We start from the raw sequence: 19,355 nt of genomic DNA, 5'->3' as shown, positions 1-19,355 counted from the left end.
AACCACATCCTGCCACAGTCCGAAGTGAAGAGGAGGCCACCAGGACCGTGATGAACCCAATCCCACTATGGCCTGAAGTGAAGAGGAGACCACCATGACCATGGTGGACCCCATTCCTACCACAACCCAAAGTGAAGAGGAGGCCTAAGGGCCGTAAGTGTAGAGGATGCTGCCGGGGCCGTGACAGACCCCCATTTTGCCACAGCTGAAAGTGAAGAGGAGGCCACTGGGACCATGGTGGATCCCATCCTGCCATGGCTTGAAGTGAAGAGGTAGCCTCCATGACCATGGTGGACCCCATTCCCACTACAACCCAAAGTGAAGAGGAGGCTGGCAGGGCAGGGCCAAATGTGAAGAGGAGACTGCGTGTGTTTGTGCGTTTATGTCTATGTGAGAGCTTGTGGGCATGTGTATATGTCTGTGAGAGCCTATTTGTATGTGTGTTTGTCTGTGTGAGAGCCTGTGGGTGGGTGTATAATGTCTGTAAGAGGCCCTGTAAATGTGAGAGGCTATGTGTGTCTGTGTTTAGAGACTGTGCTATATCATGTGTTTGTAAGAGCCTGTGTGTATGAGCGCATGCCTGTGAGAGCCTATGTGTCCCAAGCACAGGCATGTGCACGCACACAGTGAGTGTGTGTGTGAGGAAGAGAGTGCTTGTGTGTGTGAGAGAGAGAGGGAGTGTATTTATGAAAGAGGGAGTGTTGGAAAGAATGAATATGTTAGTATGTGTGTGTGAGTAAGGGAGAGAGAGAAGATAGTTTGTGCGGCCTTCTCTCCCCTAATGCTCGATAATACAGGGTGATTGGAAATCAAAAGATCCCAGGTATGGAAATCAGAATTTTTTTTTATTTACATTTTTTCAAAAAAGGTTTTACATCTACTACAAATAGATAAAGAAAATCGTATAATACTTCTTTCAAAAAGACAAAGAAAAAGTATTCACTAATCAAGAAAATTCCATTTTGCATATACATAATCTAGTCCACATTATAGAGGGGCAACAAAACATAAAACAGAGATAAGAAGAATCAGCACAGCAATGAATACATCAAAATTATATACTACCCCCCAATTTATATCCTGGAGATATAAACTTCATATAAAACATATGTTCCCCCCTTTTATCACTCAGAAATGTTTCCAAATTAATAGGATCAGTAAATTAAAATTTGTTATTCTGATATGAAACCAAAAATTTGCATGGAAACCTAAGAGAAAGAGACTCCCAATACTAATACACGTTGCCTCATCAATAAGAACATAAAAAATTGCCAGGCTGAGTCAGACCAAGGGTCCATCAAGCCCAGTATCCTGTTTCCAACAGAGGCCAAACCAGGCCACAAGAACCTGGCAATTACCCAAACACTAAGAAGATCCCATACTACTGATGCAATTAATAGTAGTGGCTATTAGAGATGTGAATCGTGTCCTCGATCGTCTTAACGATCGATTTCGGCTGGGAGGGGGAGGGAATCGTATTGTTGCCGTTTGGGTGTTTAAAATATCGTGAAAATCGTTAGAATCGTGAGCCGGCACACTAAAACCCCCTAAAACCCACCCCCGACCCTTTAAATTAAATCCCCCACCCCAAATGCCTTAATACTTCATCAACTTTGGGAGGGAAGTACTTACTTGCCCTAAACCAATGGCAGGAAAACCGGCACACTAAAACCCACCCCCGACCCTTTAAATTAAATCCCCCACCCTCCTGAACCCCCCCCAAATGCCTTAAATTACCTGGGGGTCCAGCGGCGGTCCGGAACGGGCTCCTGCAATTGAATTGTGTTGTCTTCAGCCGGTGCCATTTTGCAAAATGGCGGCCTCAAAATGGCGGCGGCCATAGACCAACACGATTCGACTGCAGGAGGTTGTTCCGGACCCCCGCTGGACTTTTGGCTAGTCTTGTGGGGGTCAGGAGGCCCCCCCCCAAGCTGGCCAAAAGTCCCTGGGGGTCCAGCGGGGGTCCGGGAGCGATCTCCTGCCGCGAATCATTTTCCGTACGGAAAATGGCGCCGGCAGGAGATCGACTGCAGGAGGTCATTCAGCGGGGGTTCTGGACCGCCGCTGAATGACCTCTCAACAAAGATCCTAGCCCTCTCATCAAAACCATCACATCTAACATCAACACCAACCACCCCACCATCATCCTAGGAGACTTTAACCTCCACTTTGACAATTCTCCCCTCTCCCCTTCTTGTGAGCTCCTCCTCAACTCACTAACTGCTATGGGCTTCATACAAATAATAAACTCCCCCAAGCAGAAATCAGGCCACATCCTGGATCTGATCTTCATCAACAACAAAATAACACTCAACCCCCCCCCCCCCCCCACCACCACCACCACCTCTTCTGTCCCCTGGTCAGATCACATGATAATAAAAACAAAACTCCAAGTGGACCATACCCACATCCACACTCTAAAAGACAAAAAACATATAATCTTCACCAAACCATGCTCCAGCAAGACCCTAGAAAAAACCTTACCTGATGTCCTAAAGCAACTAGACACCTCTAATACCATTAATGCAGTCAACTCTTGGGCCACAATCAACATGGAGACAGCAAAAACAATCTGCCCAACCATCGAGAAGGAAATCGAAACCACAGCAAAACGCAAATCACCCTGGTATAACCAGGATCTAAAAAACATAAAACGCCAACTAAGACAAGCAGAAAAAGCATGGCGAAGCAACCCCACTAGCCAACTACGTGACTGATATAGAACTCTCCTATACATTTATACAACCGACATCAACGAAGCCAAACGGAACTTCTACTCCCAAAGAATTCACAATTACCAATACAACCCGAGAGTCCTGTTTGAGTATGTAACCCAGCTGACGCAACCCATCAGCAACCCCGCACAAAAAGAAACTGCAACAATATCCAGCCACAGCTTCGCCCAATACCTTATAGACAAAACAGCTAAACTTAACTCAAAAGACCCACCAATCAACCTCGAACCCAACTCACAAACATACTCACAGCATCAACATGGTCACAGTTTGAGACCATAGCCTCCACTGAGGTGGAAAACATTGTGCGAAAGATCAACCCAGCTGCACACCCGCTCGACCCCATCCCAACAAAAACCCTCAAGCTAATTCCAAACTGCCTAACTAGACCCATCGCTGACATCACCAATCTCTTCCTCGAGCAAGGAGTACTCCCGGATTCCCTTAAATGTGCTGTAGTCAAGCCTATCCTAAAAAAAACCCAACTCAACCCGACCATCCCATCCAACTACTGACCCATCTCAAATCTACCGTTCCTGGCCAAGATCATCGAGAAGACCGTCAACCACCAACTCTCAGAATTCCTGGAAAACCACAACATACTGGCCCCCGCTCAACACGGCTTCAAAAAAATTTCACAGCACCGAATCACTACTACTCACCCTCACAGATACCATACTACGAGGATTTGACAAAGGCACATCCTTCCTCCTAATCCTACTGGATATCTCCGCCGCATTTGTCACAGTCAGCTATAAGATTCTAATCCACAGACTAAGAGAAATAAGCATCAGCGGCATCATTCTCAAATGGTTTCAATCATTCCTCACCAACAGATCTTTTAAAGTAGCCGAAGAAAATACAACATCAAAAAGAATCCCCCTTTCACAGGGAGTCCCACAAGGCTCATCCCTATCCCCTACCCTCTTCAAAGTCTATATGCTGCCACTATGCAAATACTTAGACAAAACAGGGCTCACATATTTTCTTTACACAGATGACGTACAGATCTTGCTCCCCCTCGGAGATAACATCAGCAATACCCTAAACCGATGGGAAGCATACCGGACAGACATAACCTCCATCCTCTCAGAAATGGCACTAACGCTCAACCAGAGCAAGACGTAAATTCTTCACCTCTCCAGAAAAACCTCAACACCCATCTCTGACCCCACAACCCTATCCAATTACAACATGCTCTCGACGGTTAGAGACCTCGGCGTAACCCTGGAGCAGGAACTGAACTTCAAATCTCATATCAAGAAACTGATAAAAGAAGGATTCTACAAATTAGAAATCCTAAAGAAACTCCAACCTCTACTACATCCCCCAGACTACCGGATGGTACTGCAATCCCTCCTTTTCACCAAGATAGTCTATTGCAACGCCCTCCTAACTGGCCTTCCCGCATCCACCCTCAAGCCCCTCCAGCTTCTACAAAATGCTGCCACTCGGTCATTAACGAATAAGAAAAAATCAGATCACATCACGCCCGCACTTAAACAACTCCACTGGCTGCCCGTCCCATTCAGATCTCAACACAAAACACTCATGCTCATACACAAAGCAATCCATAATGCCAAAGCCAGCTGGCTACAAGAACCTCTGACCCCTCACAACCCCACTAGAAATCTCCGCTCAACCAACACAGGCCTACTCCCCATTCCCCCCACCAAGGAAGTACATAGAGTCTCCACTAGAGAACGCGCTGCATCTGTAGCCGGCCCTCATCTCTGAAACAACCTTCCACCTGCTCTCAGAACTGACCCCTCTACACCCACCTTCCGAAAGAACCTCAAAACCTGGCTCTTCCGGAAAGCATTCACACTAGATAAATAATCCCGCCACAGCCCCCCCACCTCCCACCTTATAACAACCCCCCCTCCCACCCCCCAGTCCCAATCCTGCCACTGAACATAGTTAATTTAAATTTAACTCTTGATATATTCTGTAAGAAGTTATGCTAATAAGCATGTTATATTTTAATAATATCTTATAAAACAGTTTTATGTACTTAGCTAGTTACTCAATTAAGCTGTTATATTATATCATGTCATTATAAGGCCAGCCTTAGACATCCTGTTATATGTAAACCAATGTGATATGTCAAATCGAATGTTGGTATAGAAATAAATAAATAAATAAATAAATGAATGAATGAATGTCCTGTTCTCCAGATGTCCTGATGCCCAGATGTTCCATTTCTCAGCGCCTCCTTGATGCTCTTGAGTGTCTGGAGGGTTCGATGTCCTGATGTTCCAGATGTCCCTTGATGTCCTTGTATCCAGATGTCCTTTCCACGGCAGCGCAAGCCTCTGGTAGACCCTTGCTTTTAATGTTCCAAGTTCCGAGTCTTGAATCCTGAGTCCTGTATCCTGTTCCCAGTCTTCGGAGTACTTTGTGCCTGCTTCTGTCCTTGATCTAGACCCTGAGACCCAAGCAGCAGGTCCGAAAGGGCTATCAAGTGGCCGGAGGGCTACCCCAGAGACCAACATTGGATTGCTGGGTCTCTTTGATGCGTTCAGGTTCGGCAGAGGTAAGGGCCCCTGATCTTCAGTCTGTCTGCCCTTGCTTGGACACGTCTCACCTGCCTCAGCGCTTCCCTGGAGCCCCTCTGCAGTCGCGCCGTCGTCCGAGGGCCATGGCGCGACCACAGAGGGAATTGGGACCACTTCCCAGTGCTCCCATAACAAAAATATTTCAAAACTGCAAGCCCATCAAATAACACCTAATAATTAAATCTTTTAAGAATACAACAAATCTCACTCTCCGTACCTGGGACATTTTGATTTCCAGTCACCCTGAGATTGTCGTAGATTAGTTGAAGGATGGGAAGTAATATGCTCACAAATTTTCCCCTCTTTCTTTAACATTCACATACTCTCCAACAATACACATATGCTCTCACACACACACGCATGCACGCAGTCTCCCTCACATGCTCACACTCACAAGTGCTCTGTTTCTCACATACACATACATACAAACACATACACATATACGCACTGTCTCTCATATGCTCTCTCTCACCCAACACACACACTCTCTCTGTCTCTCTCACCCCTCCATCTCTCCAGCTCTGGAAGATCAGGATACCCTCACCGCTGGAGAAGAGGGTGCTACTAGGCATAGTGCAGTAGTTGTGGTGGAGTCGTTAATCATGATGGTCCTAGTGGGAATGGTCTGGCCTAGATAGAGGCCACAGGGGAAGTTAAGACTTGGTGTCCTCCTGCTCTGCGTCTCCTGTGGCCATTCCTCCTCCACCATACAGCACACTCCTTGTGTCAGCAAACAGGACTGGGCCCTCAGCAGAGGAAACAATGCAGGGGTAAGTACAATGGATTAACACTTGTGCATCGCTGCCACCGCCCAGGAAGCTTCAGTGTGAGCAACCACTTCCTAAATCTCCTGTGCCTGTCCATACAACTAGGGCAATACATTGCACTAGGACTAGGGAAGTACATGCAGGGTCAGTGGAACCACTAAGCAGCTGCCCCCATACCTGTGGCGCTCTAGGTGGCAGTCTAGTCTGCCAGTGCGTCCACTAGCCCTGGTTCAGATTAAATCTGTATCTTATATGGAAAAGATTTAGTTTGGTTCTACCTGGAAGACCTAACACTACTCCAACCCTCATTCCTCCATGAGACTATAGAGACCGTGATGGATTTGACAGAAATTGATTTTCCATTCGTAACATTCAATATGGTTACAACAGACCCTCTTCTAATACCAGAATACAAATTTCTAAACATCTGATTTCAACTCTAGTTTCAAACATAATTAAAATGGGCTAAAGACTGCAAGTCTGAAACAGGTCATGTTACGAGAGAAGTCATACTAAAGCACTAATCAGCGCAATAAACAGGTTGATTTAAGTCAAGAAGAAGCACAAATTAATCCTTATCACTAGGAAATCCTCTTGTTCCAATGTCTTACCTTATTTTCGGATGGATCATAATCCAGCGCTAAGACTCTTCCTATCTGCCAGTCGAGAAGGCTTTCATAGTCTGTTCCATCAAAGTTGATTCGTCGTATATCTTGAAAATTTGAAAATAATAAAAAAGGTCTAGGACCTGTGAAAAGGATTGTGCAAGTATTATACATTAATGTTGCAGTCTATAGTAATCTATAAATAAGATTAGCCTAAGGTCTCATCAAAAATGATGGGAAAACGTGGTATCTGTGTGTGTGAACTCACTCATTGGACCTCACCCCACCCCCAGGAACGGTGCTTTTCTCAGTAGTTGAAAATAGGCGCCAGCGGCCATAATGCTTTTACCAGACAGAGGCCAGACAATGTTCAGAAGGGAGTTATAACCACGTAAACAGTTTTACCCATGTGAAATACATAGAAAATTGCCATATTTATGTACCCCATGAGAAAGTCATTTTTATTGTATTTCATATTCAAATAAGTTTGCTAAGGGACAATTTTTGATGGGATTTCGAGAGTAAATCCTAAGGAAAAAAACTCTGTTAATATCCCAAAAAGTCAGTGCAAATATGGTTTTTGGAGCATGACTGACAGAGTGACCAACACACAAATGTAGTAAATTTTATTATAGCGAGAAATAGTATGGTTTTGATTCCTCAAGGTGTTTAGAGATATGCTTTATTACACTCTAGCACTTCCATTTTTTTATTGTATTTTTCATTTCCTCATCTCCTTAATGATGAAGGCTAGAAGGAAGGCCCCCAACAATACTGACTGCTTCAAGGTACATGAGAGAGAGACCTGGCCATTTAAATATTAAGATAGCCAATGAAGAGTGAGCCATTTCATCTATGGAAAGATTATGTAAGACTACAATTCCAGGCTGAAATCTTTTGAAATAATCTATAGGGCAAAGCTGACACCCTCCAGAATTTATACATTTTAGCTCTATCTAATAATTGTTGGAGAGGTTATTAGGTAGAAGATATCCATATGCGTATGTTGTGCTTTTGTCCACCTAATCTTACAGTTCTGGCAAAAGTATAACTTTTTTTTTCATTTGTTATTGAATGTCAGTTGCCTCAAATACCAGAATTGGCTTTTGAAACCTCAGTTCCTTGGAAGTACATCAGAAGATGGTGCTAGATATTTTATTAGGACAAATAATAATTCTGAGACAGCGGAAATTAATTGAAATTGATCATTTTCAAGAATGGTATAATGTGGTCTCCTCTAAAGCATCATATGAACATTTGGTGTTGGCGAGAATGACCAATTCACTTGGAAAGGTTAAAAAAAAACCTGGGCTAATTTGAACCATTGACATTTAAATAAAGAGTTTGGTCTTTAGTTTAATTTTAGCATGACTGAGGGAAATTTGTTGAGAAAGGCACAGGCAGTGTTTGGCATTTTTGTTGTTTTTATTTTGCTCTATTTTTTCCAAAAAAAACAGAGGAACATAATTATTGATTGTTTCTGTAGTGAGATGTTTACTGCTGTGTATACTGGTTATTTGTTTTCTTGTGGTTTCTCAATAACCTTCTGAAACAGAAAGGCTGACCACTTAAGTACTGGGCATGAGCCAGCAGAGGTCATCCCTTAGGCCTTAGGGAACACCTTCATCGTTAGTGAATAAGGGAAGTAATAAATAAACAGACAAACCCCAGAAGGGGAGTGGGTGGTGGTGTGCCTCATAGGGATTATGAATTTGTTTGACAAGGATTTGGGGCCCACACAATCTCTTGCTAAAACACTGCAAAAAGTCAAGGTCCAGCGAGCAAAAAGCCCAATGTGTAAAGTCTATAAGGCTGTCTGTTAATTTTCTTCTGTCTTCCAGATGACATACTCTATTTGAATTACAAGTCACTGACCTGAGGCAATGCAGCGCCTTTTATCCGGGTGGAGGTTATACCCAGGGAAGCAATCACATTCCCAGATCACTGGACTGAAAGGGACACAGATCTGGCTACATCCACCATTGTCTGGAGATGTACAACCTTAGAAGGGGAGCAGATCCAGTTAATTCATACATCTGACAGGGCAAGGTCGTATACACAAAGGTTCAGAGGGATTATATTTTTGGGCAAGAATTTGCCCCCCACTTTCTTTTGTTTCTCCTCCTGAAGACAATTACATAGGACCATTTGCTGGCCATGTGCTAGAGAGGTTTCTTCCAAGACTAGTTATGGTATTCTCTTTCTGCTTTCCAAACACTGATTCAAGCAAGCCAGTACATAGAGACGCATATACATACACGCACACACACACACAGATTTTTCTTTCTTGCTGTCTGTCTTTAACATCTGATGGCCCTCACCAGTATTGGCCATTTACTGATAACCAGTCCACTGGTTAATTGTAATTTGGATACAGATAGCTTTTGGACTATTTATAGCTCATACAGGGAATTTTTAAATAATTTTATATTTTATAATATCTTCAATTTATATGGCATCAAGGTGTATTAAAAGATAATTTGAAATATCTTCTGAAGTGTTCACTGACGGTCTTACAGGAAATAATAAATACTATTGTATTTCTATTATGTTTATTAGCAGTGTTATTGTTACAGTATTGCAATTATTATGACTCCATTACATCTGAGATCTGCGAAAGCAGTATCAGACAGTCAGTGTTCAGTTCAGGCATATCCTGGAGTGAAGCAATATCAATTAGGTGCCCCCTCACCCCCCTTCCCAAATGAAGCAGTCTTTAATATTAATTAAAATAGCTTAATAGTTTTATAATCCGGTCTTTCTACTTCTATCAGTAGCAACTTTAGTTTACCTTCCCTCTCCGCTCCTCACTCTCCTCGTTATTCCAGGTTTGCCCTGCCAGGGACAAACATTTGTGAACTGAACAGCACCTGCAGTCATTGAAAGAGTAGGAACTGCAGAAGCCAGCAGACCCTGATTTTCAGCGCTACATTCCAACCACTATCACGTACTCCCCCTCATTAGTGAAATCAAGAGAAGAGTTTGTTGATAATTTTTTTTAAACCTAAAGCAATTTCCAGCTCAAGATGGGGTGTCAAATATACTATATGAGAAGTTGCAATTTTAAAACACTTCCAGTATTATTAAAGCTGTTAGAAAAAAAGAGGGGGACAGTAGAATGACCGACTACCCTAGAACGCACCTGCTCACCTGTGCATGTTTTTCTGTCCTCCTTCAGCACTGATCCCTTGGGGCAAAAGCAGATCGGCCCTTTTGATGTCTCGGTGCAGCCATGGCTACATGCTGTATAATTCTGTGTGCAGGGAAGGAGATCTAGGGAGAAAGAAAAAAAAAGCATTAGGCAGGATTACCCACAATAGCTTGAAAAGAATGATTCATAGCGTTCTGCTCAAAAGTTGAATTAAAAGCAATTCTATCAAATCAGCTTGTTTTGCTAAATTCTTACAGGGTCATTTATCAAATTGCGTTAAGGCATTTTTGTTGCAGTTGGACACTGCTGGCGAGATAGTGGACCCTTGGGCCGGCCTACCTAGGGTGACAGGGCAGGCCGGGGGGCGGAGCCACAAGCAGAAGGTGTTCACCCAGGAACCAGGAACCCCCCGGGAGGAGCCCGTAGGGCACCGGGTCCTCGGGACTTGGTATGGAGACAGAAAGTCCAGGAACTTAGATAGGCTAAACCGGGACCAGAGCAAGCAGGAAGGATAGGCAGTCCAAGGTACCCGGGAGACAGGGGCCGGCTGTACAGGGCTGAGGGCCGGCTGAAGGCAGGGCAGCGGGCAGCAGGCAGCAGCGGAGTCTGTAGCAAACCGGAGGCGGAAGCAGGCTGTAGGCTTAAGCGGAATCGGTAGCAAACCGGAGGCTGAAGCAGGCTGTAGGCTGAAGCGGAATCGGTAGCAAACCGGAGGCTGAAGCAGGCTGTAGGCTGAAGTGGACGCCAGTGGCGTAGCCACGGGTGGGCCTGGGTGGGCAGGTGCCCACCCAACTTAGACCCAGGCCCACCCAACTAGCACCGGAACTGCAAGGCTGTCGCGGGATCCCATCCCCGCGACAGCGAACAAGAGAACCCACGCCTCGCGCGCCATCACGGCACACAAGGGGAAGCGCTGCTGCGGCCGTATGGCCAACCGGTCTTCCTGTTTGGGGGTGGGGAGCGGAAGCGCCGCGGGCAGCTTCCGCTTCCTCCCCCCAATGCAGGAAGATCAGCTGCCTCTCCTGCTGCCACCCGTTCTCCGGCTATCTTCGGACCAAACGGCCCGCCGAACTTCCTGTTTGGGGGAGCGGAAGCGCCGCGCACAGCTTCCGCTTTCTCCCCCAAAACAGGAAGATCAGCTGCCTCTCCTGCTGCCACCGGCCTCCTGCTATCTTCGGGCGTCGGGCCGTACTGCCCGCCGATCTTCCTGCTTGGGGGGGAGGAAGCGGACGTTGTGCGCTGCGCTTCCGCTCCCCCCCCCCCGACAGGAAGTTCGGCGGGCAGTACGGCCCGACGCCCGAAGATAGCAGGAGGCCAGTGGCAGCAGGAGAGGCAGCTGATCTTCCTGCTTTGGGGGAGAAAGCGGAAGCTGTGCACGTGCTTGAATGTGTATGTGTGGATGAGAATGGGAGTGTGTGTGTGTGGGTGAAAACTGGAGCCTGGGTGTGTATGTGGGTGAGAATGGAAGCTTGAATATGTGGGTGAATGGGAGCTTGAATGTGTGTATGTGTGGTTGAGAATGGGAGCCTGGGTTTGTGGGTGGGTGAGAATGGGAGCTTGAATGTGTGTATATATGGGTGAGAATGAGAGCCTGGGTTTGTGTGGGTGGGTGAGAATGGAAGCTTGAATATGTGGATAAGAATGGGTGCTTGAATGTGTGTATGTGTGGGTGAGAATAGTACCTTAAATGTGTATATGTATGGATGAGAATGGGAGCTTGGATATGTGTGGGTGAGACTGGGAGCATGGGTTTGTGGGTGAGAATGGGAGTCTGGGTTTATGTGTGTGGGTGAGAATGGGTGCCTGGATGTGTGTCTGTGTGTGCATAAGAATATAAGCCTGGGGAGGGGTGAGAAAGTGAGAACTTGAATGTGAGCTTGTGGGGGGGGGGGGGGGGGGGGAGAGCATATGAGAGTGACAGCTTGAGTGTGTGAGAGGGAGTCTGTGAGAGAAAGCATGTGTGTGTGTGTGTGGAAGGGAAGAAGACAGTAATAGAAGAAAGACACTGAAAAGGAATTAGGAAATGAGCTATAAGGGAAAAAATGGGAAAAAGAGACCAGGACCAACTGATTAGAAACATACAAAGATCAGACAACAAAGGTAAAAATATATATCTATATTTTGAGATGTTAGCAATTTAAATATAAGCAACACAACCGCTCTCTCAAAATTTATGGACAGGTAGGAGCCGTGTATAAAATCGTAACAATAAGAAGGCTAAAGTACCACAAATCACCGTGAATTATGTTTGTATCATTAAGTAGACCTTATACTTAGGTGTAGATGTGAATGCTGTTCTGCATAATTTGGCATTATTTATCAGTAAAAAAACAACTAGTAGACCTGCATGCCTACAGCCCACCCATGTTAACCTTGTGCCCACCCAAAAAATCAATTCTGGCTACGCCACTGGTGGACGCAGGCCGAGGTCAGAGGCTGGCTGCAGACTGAAGCGGAGTCGGAGGCAAACCGGAGTCGGAGGCAGGCAGCAGGCAGAAGCGGAGTCAGAGGCAAACCGGAGTCGGAGGCAGGCAGCAGGCTGAAGCGGAGTCAGAGGCAAACCGGAGTCGGAGGCAGGCAGCAGGCTGAAGCGGAAGTCAGAAGCAAACCGGAATCAGAGGCAGGCAGCAGGCTGAAGCGAAGTCAAAAGCAAACCGGAGTCATAAGCAGGCAACGTGGAGATCACCAGGAACGCAACTAAGAACAACTATGGAGTTGTGAACCTCGTTGCAAGGCGATGAGAGAGAGTTTGAGCGCCAGTTATATTGGGACTTGGGCGTGACGTCACCCGCACGGGCGGGGCCAGGCTTCCGGGGGTTGAGCGCTCAAGACTGGCGTCCTCGCGCGCGCACGAGACAGAAGAGAAGCAGGCACGTAATGGCAGCCACCACGTGGAGTGAGAGAAGCCCCCGAGGTCCGTAGCGGGTGGAGCGCGGTGATTCCTGAAGCGGAGGTAGGCAGGTTTGGGCCTTAGGCGGAGGGAAGCGGTAGAGACCGCAACAATTTTTGCATGCATTAAGGCATTTTTGCATGCAAAAAACGCCTTAATACACGCGAAAACGCCTTAATGCATGTGATAAGCACTATAACACATGGTGCAATGCAAAATTTTTTTAAAGGGGAGGGATTGGAGAGGAGTCAGGGGTGAGATTTCTGAAAAAGTGGGCTGGCGTCACAAAGTGTGAAGCTATAACGCACTGTTTTAATGCCGAAAATAACTACACCTTTTTCAGTTGCATTAAGCTGTATGATATTGTGCATTATGCTCATAAATCAATTTGTGATTTTTTTGCAAATTCCGTTTTGGGCATTTTTAGGCTTGGGGAGGGCCTGAGATTGTGAGGGAAAGGAGAGAGAGAGAACATATGGGAGGGGGCACCATAGTAAGCAGTTATTTTTGCTACTATAGGAGGCCCACCTAGTAAGTCGAGGTGAGGTTTAGGTAGTAGTGTAGGAGTTAGTGGCCACTTTTACATGCAGAGTGAGACGTACGACAGAACAGTACACTCTTGTGAAGATCTGATGTCCTTTGGAGTGAGGAAACTCACACAACGATGAGATTTGTACAATGTTCTCTCAACCTAGCTTGATGGACTCTCTATCTGGTTAACATCAAGCTAGGTTGAGAGAACATTGTGCAAATCTCATCTTTGTGTGAGTTTCCTCACTCCGAAGGACATCAAATCTTCACAAGAGAGCACTGTTCTGTTCATACGTCTCACTCTGCATGTAAAAGTGGCCCCTAACCCCTACACTACTACCTAAACCTCACCTCAAGTTACTAGGTGGGCCTCCTATAGAGATATAAATAGCTAACTACTAGACAGCTCTTTCTTATCATCTCTCTCCCCCCCCCCCCTCCCAATCTTTTATTAATTATATATGGAGTGATTTTATAACAGGCAGCACAAATTTTGCAGACTTATGCACCCAATTTATACCAAATTTCAAAGCAAACTTTGAAAATTATCCCAGCAGAATTAGACACTCAGTTATACCTGTCATTCAATGCACATAATGTCTCAGAGAGAGTTCACATGTCCAGAGGTCCATATTCAGTGCATTCAGTGCACTTGTCCAGTTAAGTTTGGCACTTAGCCGGAGAAATGCTGGAATTTTAAAATTCTGCCTGTCTGACCAGGGTGAGCCAAATAACCCTATAAAGCAGACTAAAGTTAGCCAGATAAACTAATATGGTTAACTTTAAAATAGTCGGGTATATTCAGTGGCGATAAACAAAAGGGGTGTGTGTATTCAAGTCGGCAGCCTGCCGCATCGCAGAGGTAAATACTGCCCGCGGTGATCCATTATCACACACAGTGGTGCATCATTGAGGTGTGTCGTGCGTCTTTGCGCAGTGCATTATTTTTTCCCCTGTATAAATGCTGGCTACCTGCACCTTCTTCTTTGAGGGTGTGTTGGGCATTGGAGTGAGAGGAGAGGATGAGAATGGGAATGTTGGGCATTGGAGGAGAGGAGAGGATGAGAGGATGAGAATGGGAATGTTGGGCATTGGAGGAGAGGATGAGAATGGGAGTGTGTGTGTGTGGGTGAAAACTGGAGCCTGGGTGTGTATGTGGGTGAGAATGGAAGCTTGAATATGTGGGTGAATGGGAGCTTGAATGTGTGTATGTGTGGTTGAGAATGGGAGCCTGGGTTTGTGGGTGGGTGAGAATGGGAGCTTGAATGTGTGTATATATGGGTGAGAATGAGAGCCTGGGTTTGTGTGGGTGGGTGAGAATGGAAGCTTGCGATTACTGATTGAGTTGTGCTATTTTCTGTAGTCATCTCTTTCCTTTCCCTTTTGTGATATTTGTTGGAGTGAAAACTTGTAAGTCCTGTTTGTCTTTTTGAGTGGAGGTGGTGAGGAGGAGTGGAGGAGGAGGAGTAGAGGAGTATGATTGTGAGGAGGAGCAGAGCAGGAGTGTGTGAGGAGGAACGGAGGAGGAGTGTGTGTGTGTGAGCGGTGAGAACATGGAGTATGATAGGCCTGGAAAGAGAGGAGAGACCTTTTTTGTGTTAAGCGATTAATAAATTTTAATAAATGAAAATGAAAAATGAGTGAGGACAGCAGAGGGAGGAGGAGGCAAAGGGAGTGGGGGGAGGAGGAGGGCAGGAGTGACAGGGGAAGGAGAAGTGGGAAGAGAAATAGGGACAGGAGGAGAAATAGAGAGAGGCATGAGGGAAGAGATAGGAGGGTGGGGGGGGGGAAGGAGTTAGGTAAGAAAGAGTGGTGGGAGGAGTAGGGCAGCATAAGGATAATCAGACAGGGCAGAGGGGAATGGAGTTGGTAAGCCAGGGTGAGGTGGGGGGGGGGACGGGACAGCAGAACGGAGAGTGAGGGCAGGAAGGACACCTCTCCGGGAGAGGAAGTGGCATCCCTTTCGGCTACCAAGCTGCACCACGGCAGAGACTGAGGGCCATAAAGTTCAGTGAGGCAGAGAATGAGATACTCATCACTAGAGTCCTGCAGCATTACGACATGTTATTTGGAAACCAGGCAGCAAAGACTTCAAAGGCAGCCAAGGGCCAAATATGGCGAAATATTTCCCAGGCCATCAGCCGCCAGAGCGGAGTGCAACGAAGCAGGGAGCAGGTCACCCATTGTTACCGGGACATGGAAACCCAGATCAAGGCCAAGCTTGCAGCAAGATTGAAATACCAACGGCAAACTGGAGGAAGGGCCCCTGTCCCATAGTAGTGACAGAAATGGAGCAGCAACTGATAGAAAGGCTGAGACTGGACATGTTCGAGGGCATGGATGAGCAGCTAGACACCTCATGAGCCACTACCTGTAAGCTCATCTCACCCATGAACGGGCAGACAGCAACAAGTGTACACATAGGGGATCTTTTACTAGGTGTTTTTCCCATACACACAAAATGGGAAAAACCCTTTTGTAAACAGACCCCATAATTTGGCATAAGATGATCACTTTGCAAAGAACAAAAGAGCACTTCTGATGCCAAAGAAATAAACTATACTTACTGGCATATGTACTTATGCCTTTGTTTTCTGTTTCTTCTCTGTTTCCACAGCTCTCGAGCAGGAAGCTGCCAGTCCCAGCCAGGAGAACCCAAGACCCAGCTGGGAAGCCCCAGGGACTAGCCACCCAATACCAATGCTCCAGAGGCCCTTACAGATGGACGTTGAGACACAGCGGTAGAAGGAGCAGCAGGAGGCAGAGCAATCATAGGCTATGTTCTTGTTGCAGCTCCTAGGCTCAGAACCCCAGTTCACATCCACCTCGATCTGGAGACATTAATGGAGGCAGGGAATCTGGACTGGCAACCTTCAGACGAGCAATAGGCAGGAACCAACACCCCACGCCACTCTGCAGTCTTAACATCACCAGACCACATAATTTGCACTCTCAGATACCACATATATCTTCAGCACCTGCACCGACACCACCACCATCGGGGCCACTGCCACCATTGGGGCCACAGCCACCGTCAGCAGCACCCACACCCCTACCATCGGGGCCACTGCCACCATTGGGGCCACAGCCACCGTCAGCAGCAGCCACACCACCATCAGGACCAGAACCGGCACCGACACCTGCAGCAGGCATGACTGGAGGTGAAGTCAGGCACTTGCAGGGAGCAATACGGGTCCTGACATGATCTGTAGAGTGCCAAATAGGATCCTGCAGCAAACCATGACAGCCAACACCCAAAATGCCAACACAATTGTTGTAGCTATCAGCAACCTCACCACCATGCTGACCCAAATCCTTCAGTGCATGACAGAGCAGCCGTCAGAGTCGTCAGGTGCATCCCTCGCATCCACACCCCGCAGCAGTCCTGGAGATGGAAGACGCAGCAGGGGTAGACCCTCAAAACATATACCCTCCCCCCCAAGTGGGAAGCCACGGCGAGGCAAGAGGCCTGAACATGAACAAAATGGCCAATAAGGGCCAAGGTATTGTTTTTCATATAGGCGATAGACGGCAGGCGTACCGTTCCTGCGTGTACACAGCACAGAGGGAGTGATAAAAAAAAAGGGGGGGCTGGTGTGCCAACCTCCATGTCAACTGTGCATGATATGAAATACTGAGAGATGCTAACAGACAACAGTGACAAAAAAAATGGGACTTTAATAGGATGTTCCCAATGCCTGTGTGAAGTGGCAAACTTGCCACGACCTCCCCCCCCCCCCCCCCCACAGACACACACACACACACACACACATACACACAAAGCCATGAACCCAGAGTTCTCAGTACATGCAGCGTGTAAAGCTGCAGGATGGTAAGCACTCGTCTCACAGTCTGGTGATAACAGGCCTTAAGTTGAATCATAAATACACTGAGCAGGTGCCGCCTGACCAGGGAAGGATCTACAGCATCATTAGCTATGTAAATACTGTCTTCCATGTTCCACTACAGCGGAACCATGTCAAAGGCCTCACTGAAATCCAAGTGCACTATATCTTGCACTCTCCCCTGATCCAACTCTCTCGACTGCCAACCAAAGAAATTATTCATTTTCATCTGACAAAACCTACCTTGGATCTTGTAATGCATTAGACTGCAAAAACTGCTCTAATGCTCCGTTTTACATCTATTTACTGGAAATTTTTTCCTTCTCTGGAACCAACTATTTGCTGGAAATCCTTTTTTCCGTCTCTCAAGGAACTCATTGTGCATGTTTGAGTACTGACGGGACTGACAATGTCTGTTTGGAAGAATTAGAATTTTGGCTGATTTGCTGCTATTTCTCAATTGTGGAGCCTGTGACCGATTCCTGTATTAATTTATTCCTAATTACTCCTAAAGAGTAAACTCATTTCAGTTAAAGTTGGAATCTCCAAGCCAAGAGATTTCTTTAATTGATTTCCAGGGTATGGATTTGAAGAAGCTGAGGCCACCAAAGAGATGGGTGAAGAGGATTCACTGGGGGGGTGGGGAGGGCACAAGTTACAGTCATGGAGAAAAACATTGTTTTTTTTCTTTTTCCCTGTCCAGCAGAGAAACAAACACACACACACCCCAGTGAACAAAGAGCCCATTTCAATCCAGCATCTTACCTGACCAGTTTTTGAACCCTGAGACCAGGAGCCAAGCTGAAAAAAACCTTTCAGCCAGGACCTTTATTTTATGTGCATTAACTGAGGTAACAATAGTATTTACTATGAATTTTGAATTTTGAATTTTTGCAAGCCTGGGGGGTTTGCCTGATACCTCAAACTCTTGAAAGGGTGTACAGTGGTCATGAGGGTTGAGAACACCTATCTCAGTGGCCTGTCATTTTTCATCATTCAAGCTGGAATGGTCCATCCCATCCTTTCTATATATATTTACTGCTATCACCTACCGTGACAAGTTTTCAGATCAGGAAGCAGAACAAATCTTTCAGGGCAGGTGCAGTAATAGGAACCAGGGATATTTGCACAGCCAAGAGTACAGCCATGGTTCCACAAGGCACACTCATTCACATCTAACAAGAGAAAGAAAGAAATCTCATTAATGGCAGCACGGCTGCAGAGCTAAGCGGCCTAAACGCATAGCGAAGCACCCTTTTGCTTTTGGTAGTTCATTACCTTCACAGAATGCCCCATATTTGTTCAGGACAAAACCATCTGAGCATGTGCATTGCTGGACCTTAGAGTCTTGATTGCACATGCTCCAGCAATCTCCTTTACTTAGATGACACGATTCCTGGGCTGGGAAACAAAAACAATGTATTTACTTAATGGTAAAAATAGAAAAGCATCATGTTTGGTGACACATATTATCGTATACAGTGTATACATATTCACATTGCACTGGCCCAATTCTGACACGTGTCCAGCTGGCTACAGGTGGGGGGATGTGTGTATATCCCCCTTGGATGATGAGGCTGCATGATATATACAAGCAGTCATGTAAGGATTTAACTGAGTTCCTATTGCCACTATAGCAGCATGGAGTATTGACACTTTGCCCCTGATTTGCAGCTGATTTAAACTGGTAAAATTTAGCAGAATAAAACTTACCCCGATAGATCAGAAGCAGTCCTGATAATTTAGTCAGATAATGCCATTATCCAGCTAAGTTAACCAGGTAAGTCTGGCTGTGCCAGATAGCAGTTCTAAAGTAGTCCAGATAACTTTATCTGGGTATATTCAGTAGAACGCATAACCAGCTGAATAACTTAGTAAAGTTATCCAGATAATTCTACCGGGAAAAAAGTTACCTGCTTGCCATGAATATTCCTTTGAAAATTACCTTGTGTAAATAATGCATTAAACATGCTGCAATAAGATGCGAATGCACAATTTTTAAAAAAAATAATTTATAATTTTCAATCAAATATAATCAACATACAAAATGTTGATGGGAAATATATATATATATAGTCAACACAATAGCAGAAAAAAAAAGTTCTCATTAAACATAGATTAAACTCCTGAAATTTCTTTAACATCTCTAATTCTTCCTTTTAGAAGTATTTTTCAGATTTTCCAATTTGTTCTAAATGGAGGTTACCCCTAAGAATGACACTAGTCTCCTGCATTAAGGTTACAGTTTTCTCACAGTACTTCATGCATTCATC

At 45.8% G+C, this 19,355-nt stretch overlaps 1 protein-coding gene across 3 annotated transcripts in view; it reads right to left on the bottom strand.

Annotated features, from left to right (window-relative positions):
* The window catches only part of EGF (epidermal growth factor), a 208,156-nt gene that overhangs the window by 109,927 nt on the left and 78,874 nt on the right, over positions 1-19,355 (bottom strand). For all 3 annotated transcript variants that reach the window (XM_029596110.1, XM_029596125.1, XM_029596117.1), the window contains 5 exons: positions 18,361-18,483; positions 18,135-18,257; positions 9,816-9,938; positions 8,541-8,666; positions 6,672-6,808 (listed from right to left, as the gene is read on the bottom strand). In XM_029596110.1, the coding sequence (XP_029451970.1) occupies positions 6,672-6,808; positions 8,541-8,666; positions 9,816-9,938; positions 18,135-18,257; positions 18,361-18,483 (632 nt within the window). The remainder of the gene's footprint in view (positions 1-6,671; positions 6,809-8,540; positions 8,667-9,815; positions 9,939-18,134; positions 18,258-18,360; positions 18,484-19,355) is intronic.

Source organism: Rhinatrema bivittatum, chromosome 1, assembly GCF_901001135.1.
Source record: "Rhinatrema bivittatum chromosome 1, aRhiBiv1.1, whole genome shotgun sequence".
Lineage (NCBI taxonomy): Eukaryota > Metazoa > Chordata > Amphibia > Gymnophiona > Rhinatrematidae > Rhinatrema > Rhinatrema bivittatum.
The sequence above is the reverse complement of the archived record's forward strand: the minus strand, read 5'-3'. Positions and strand labels throughout refer to the sequence as shown.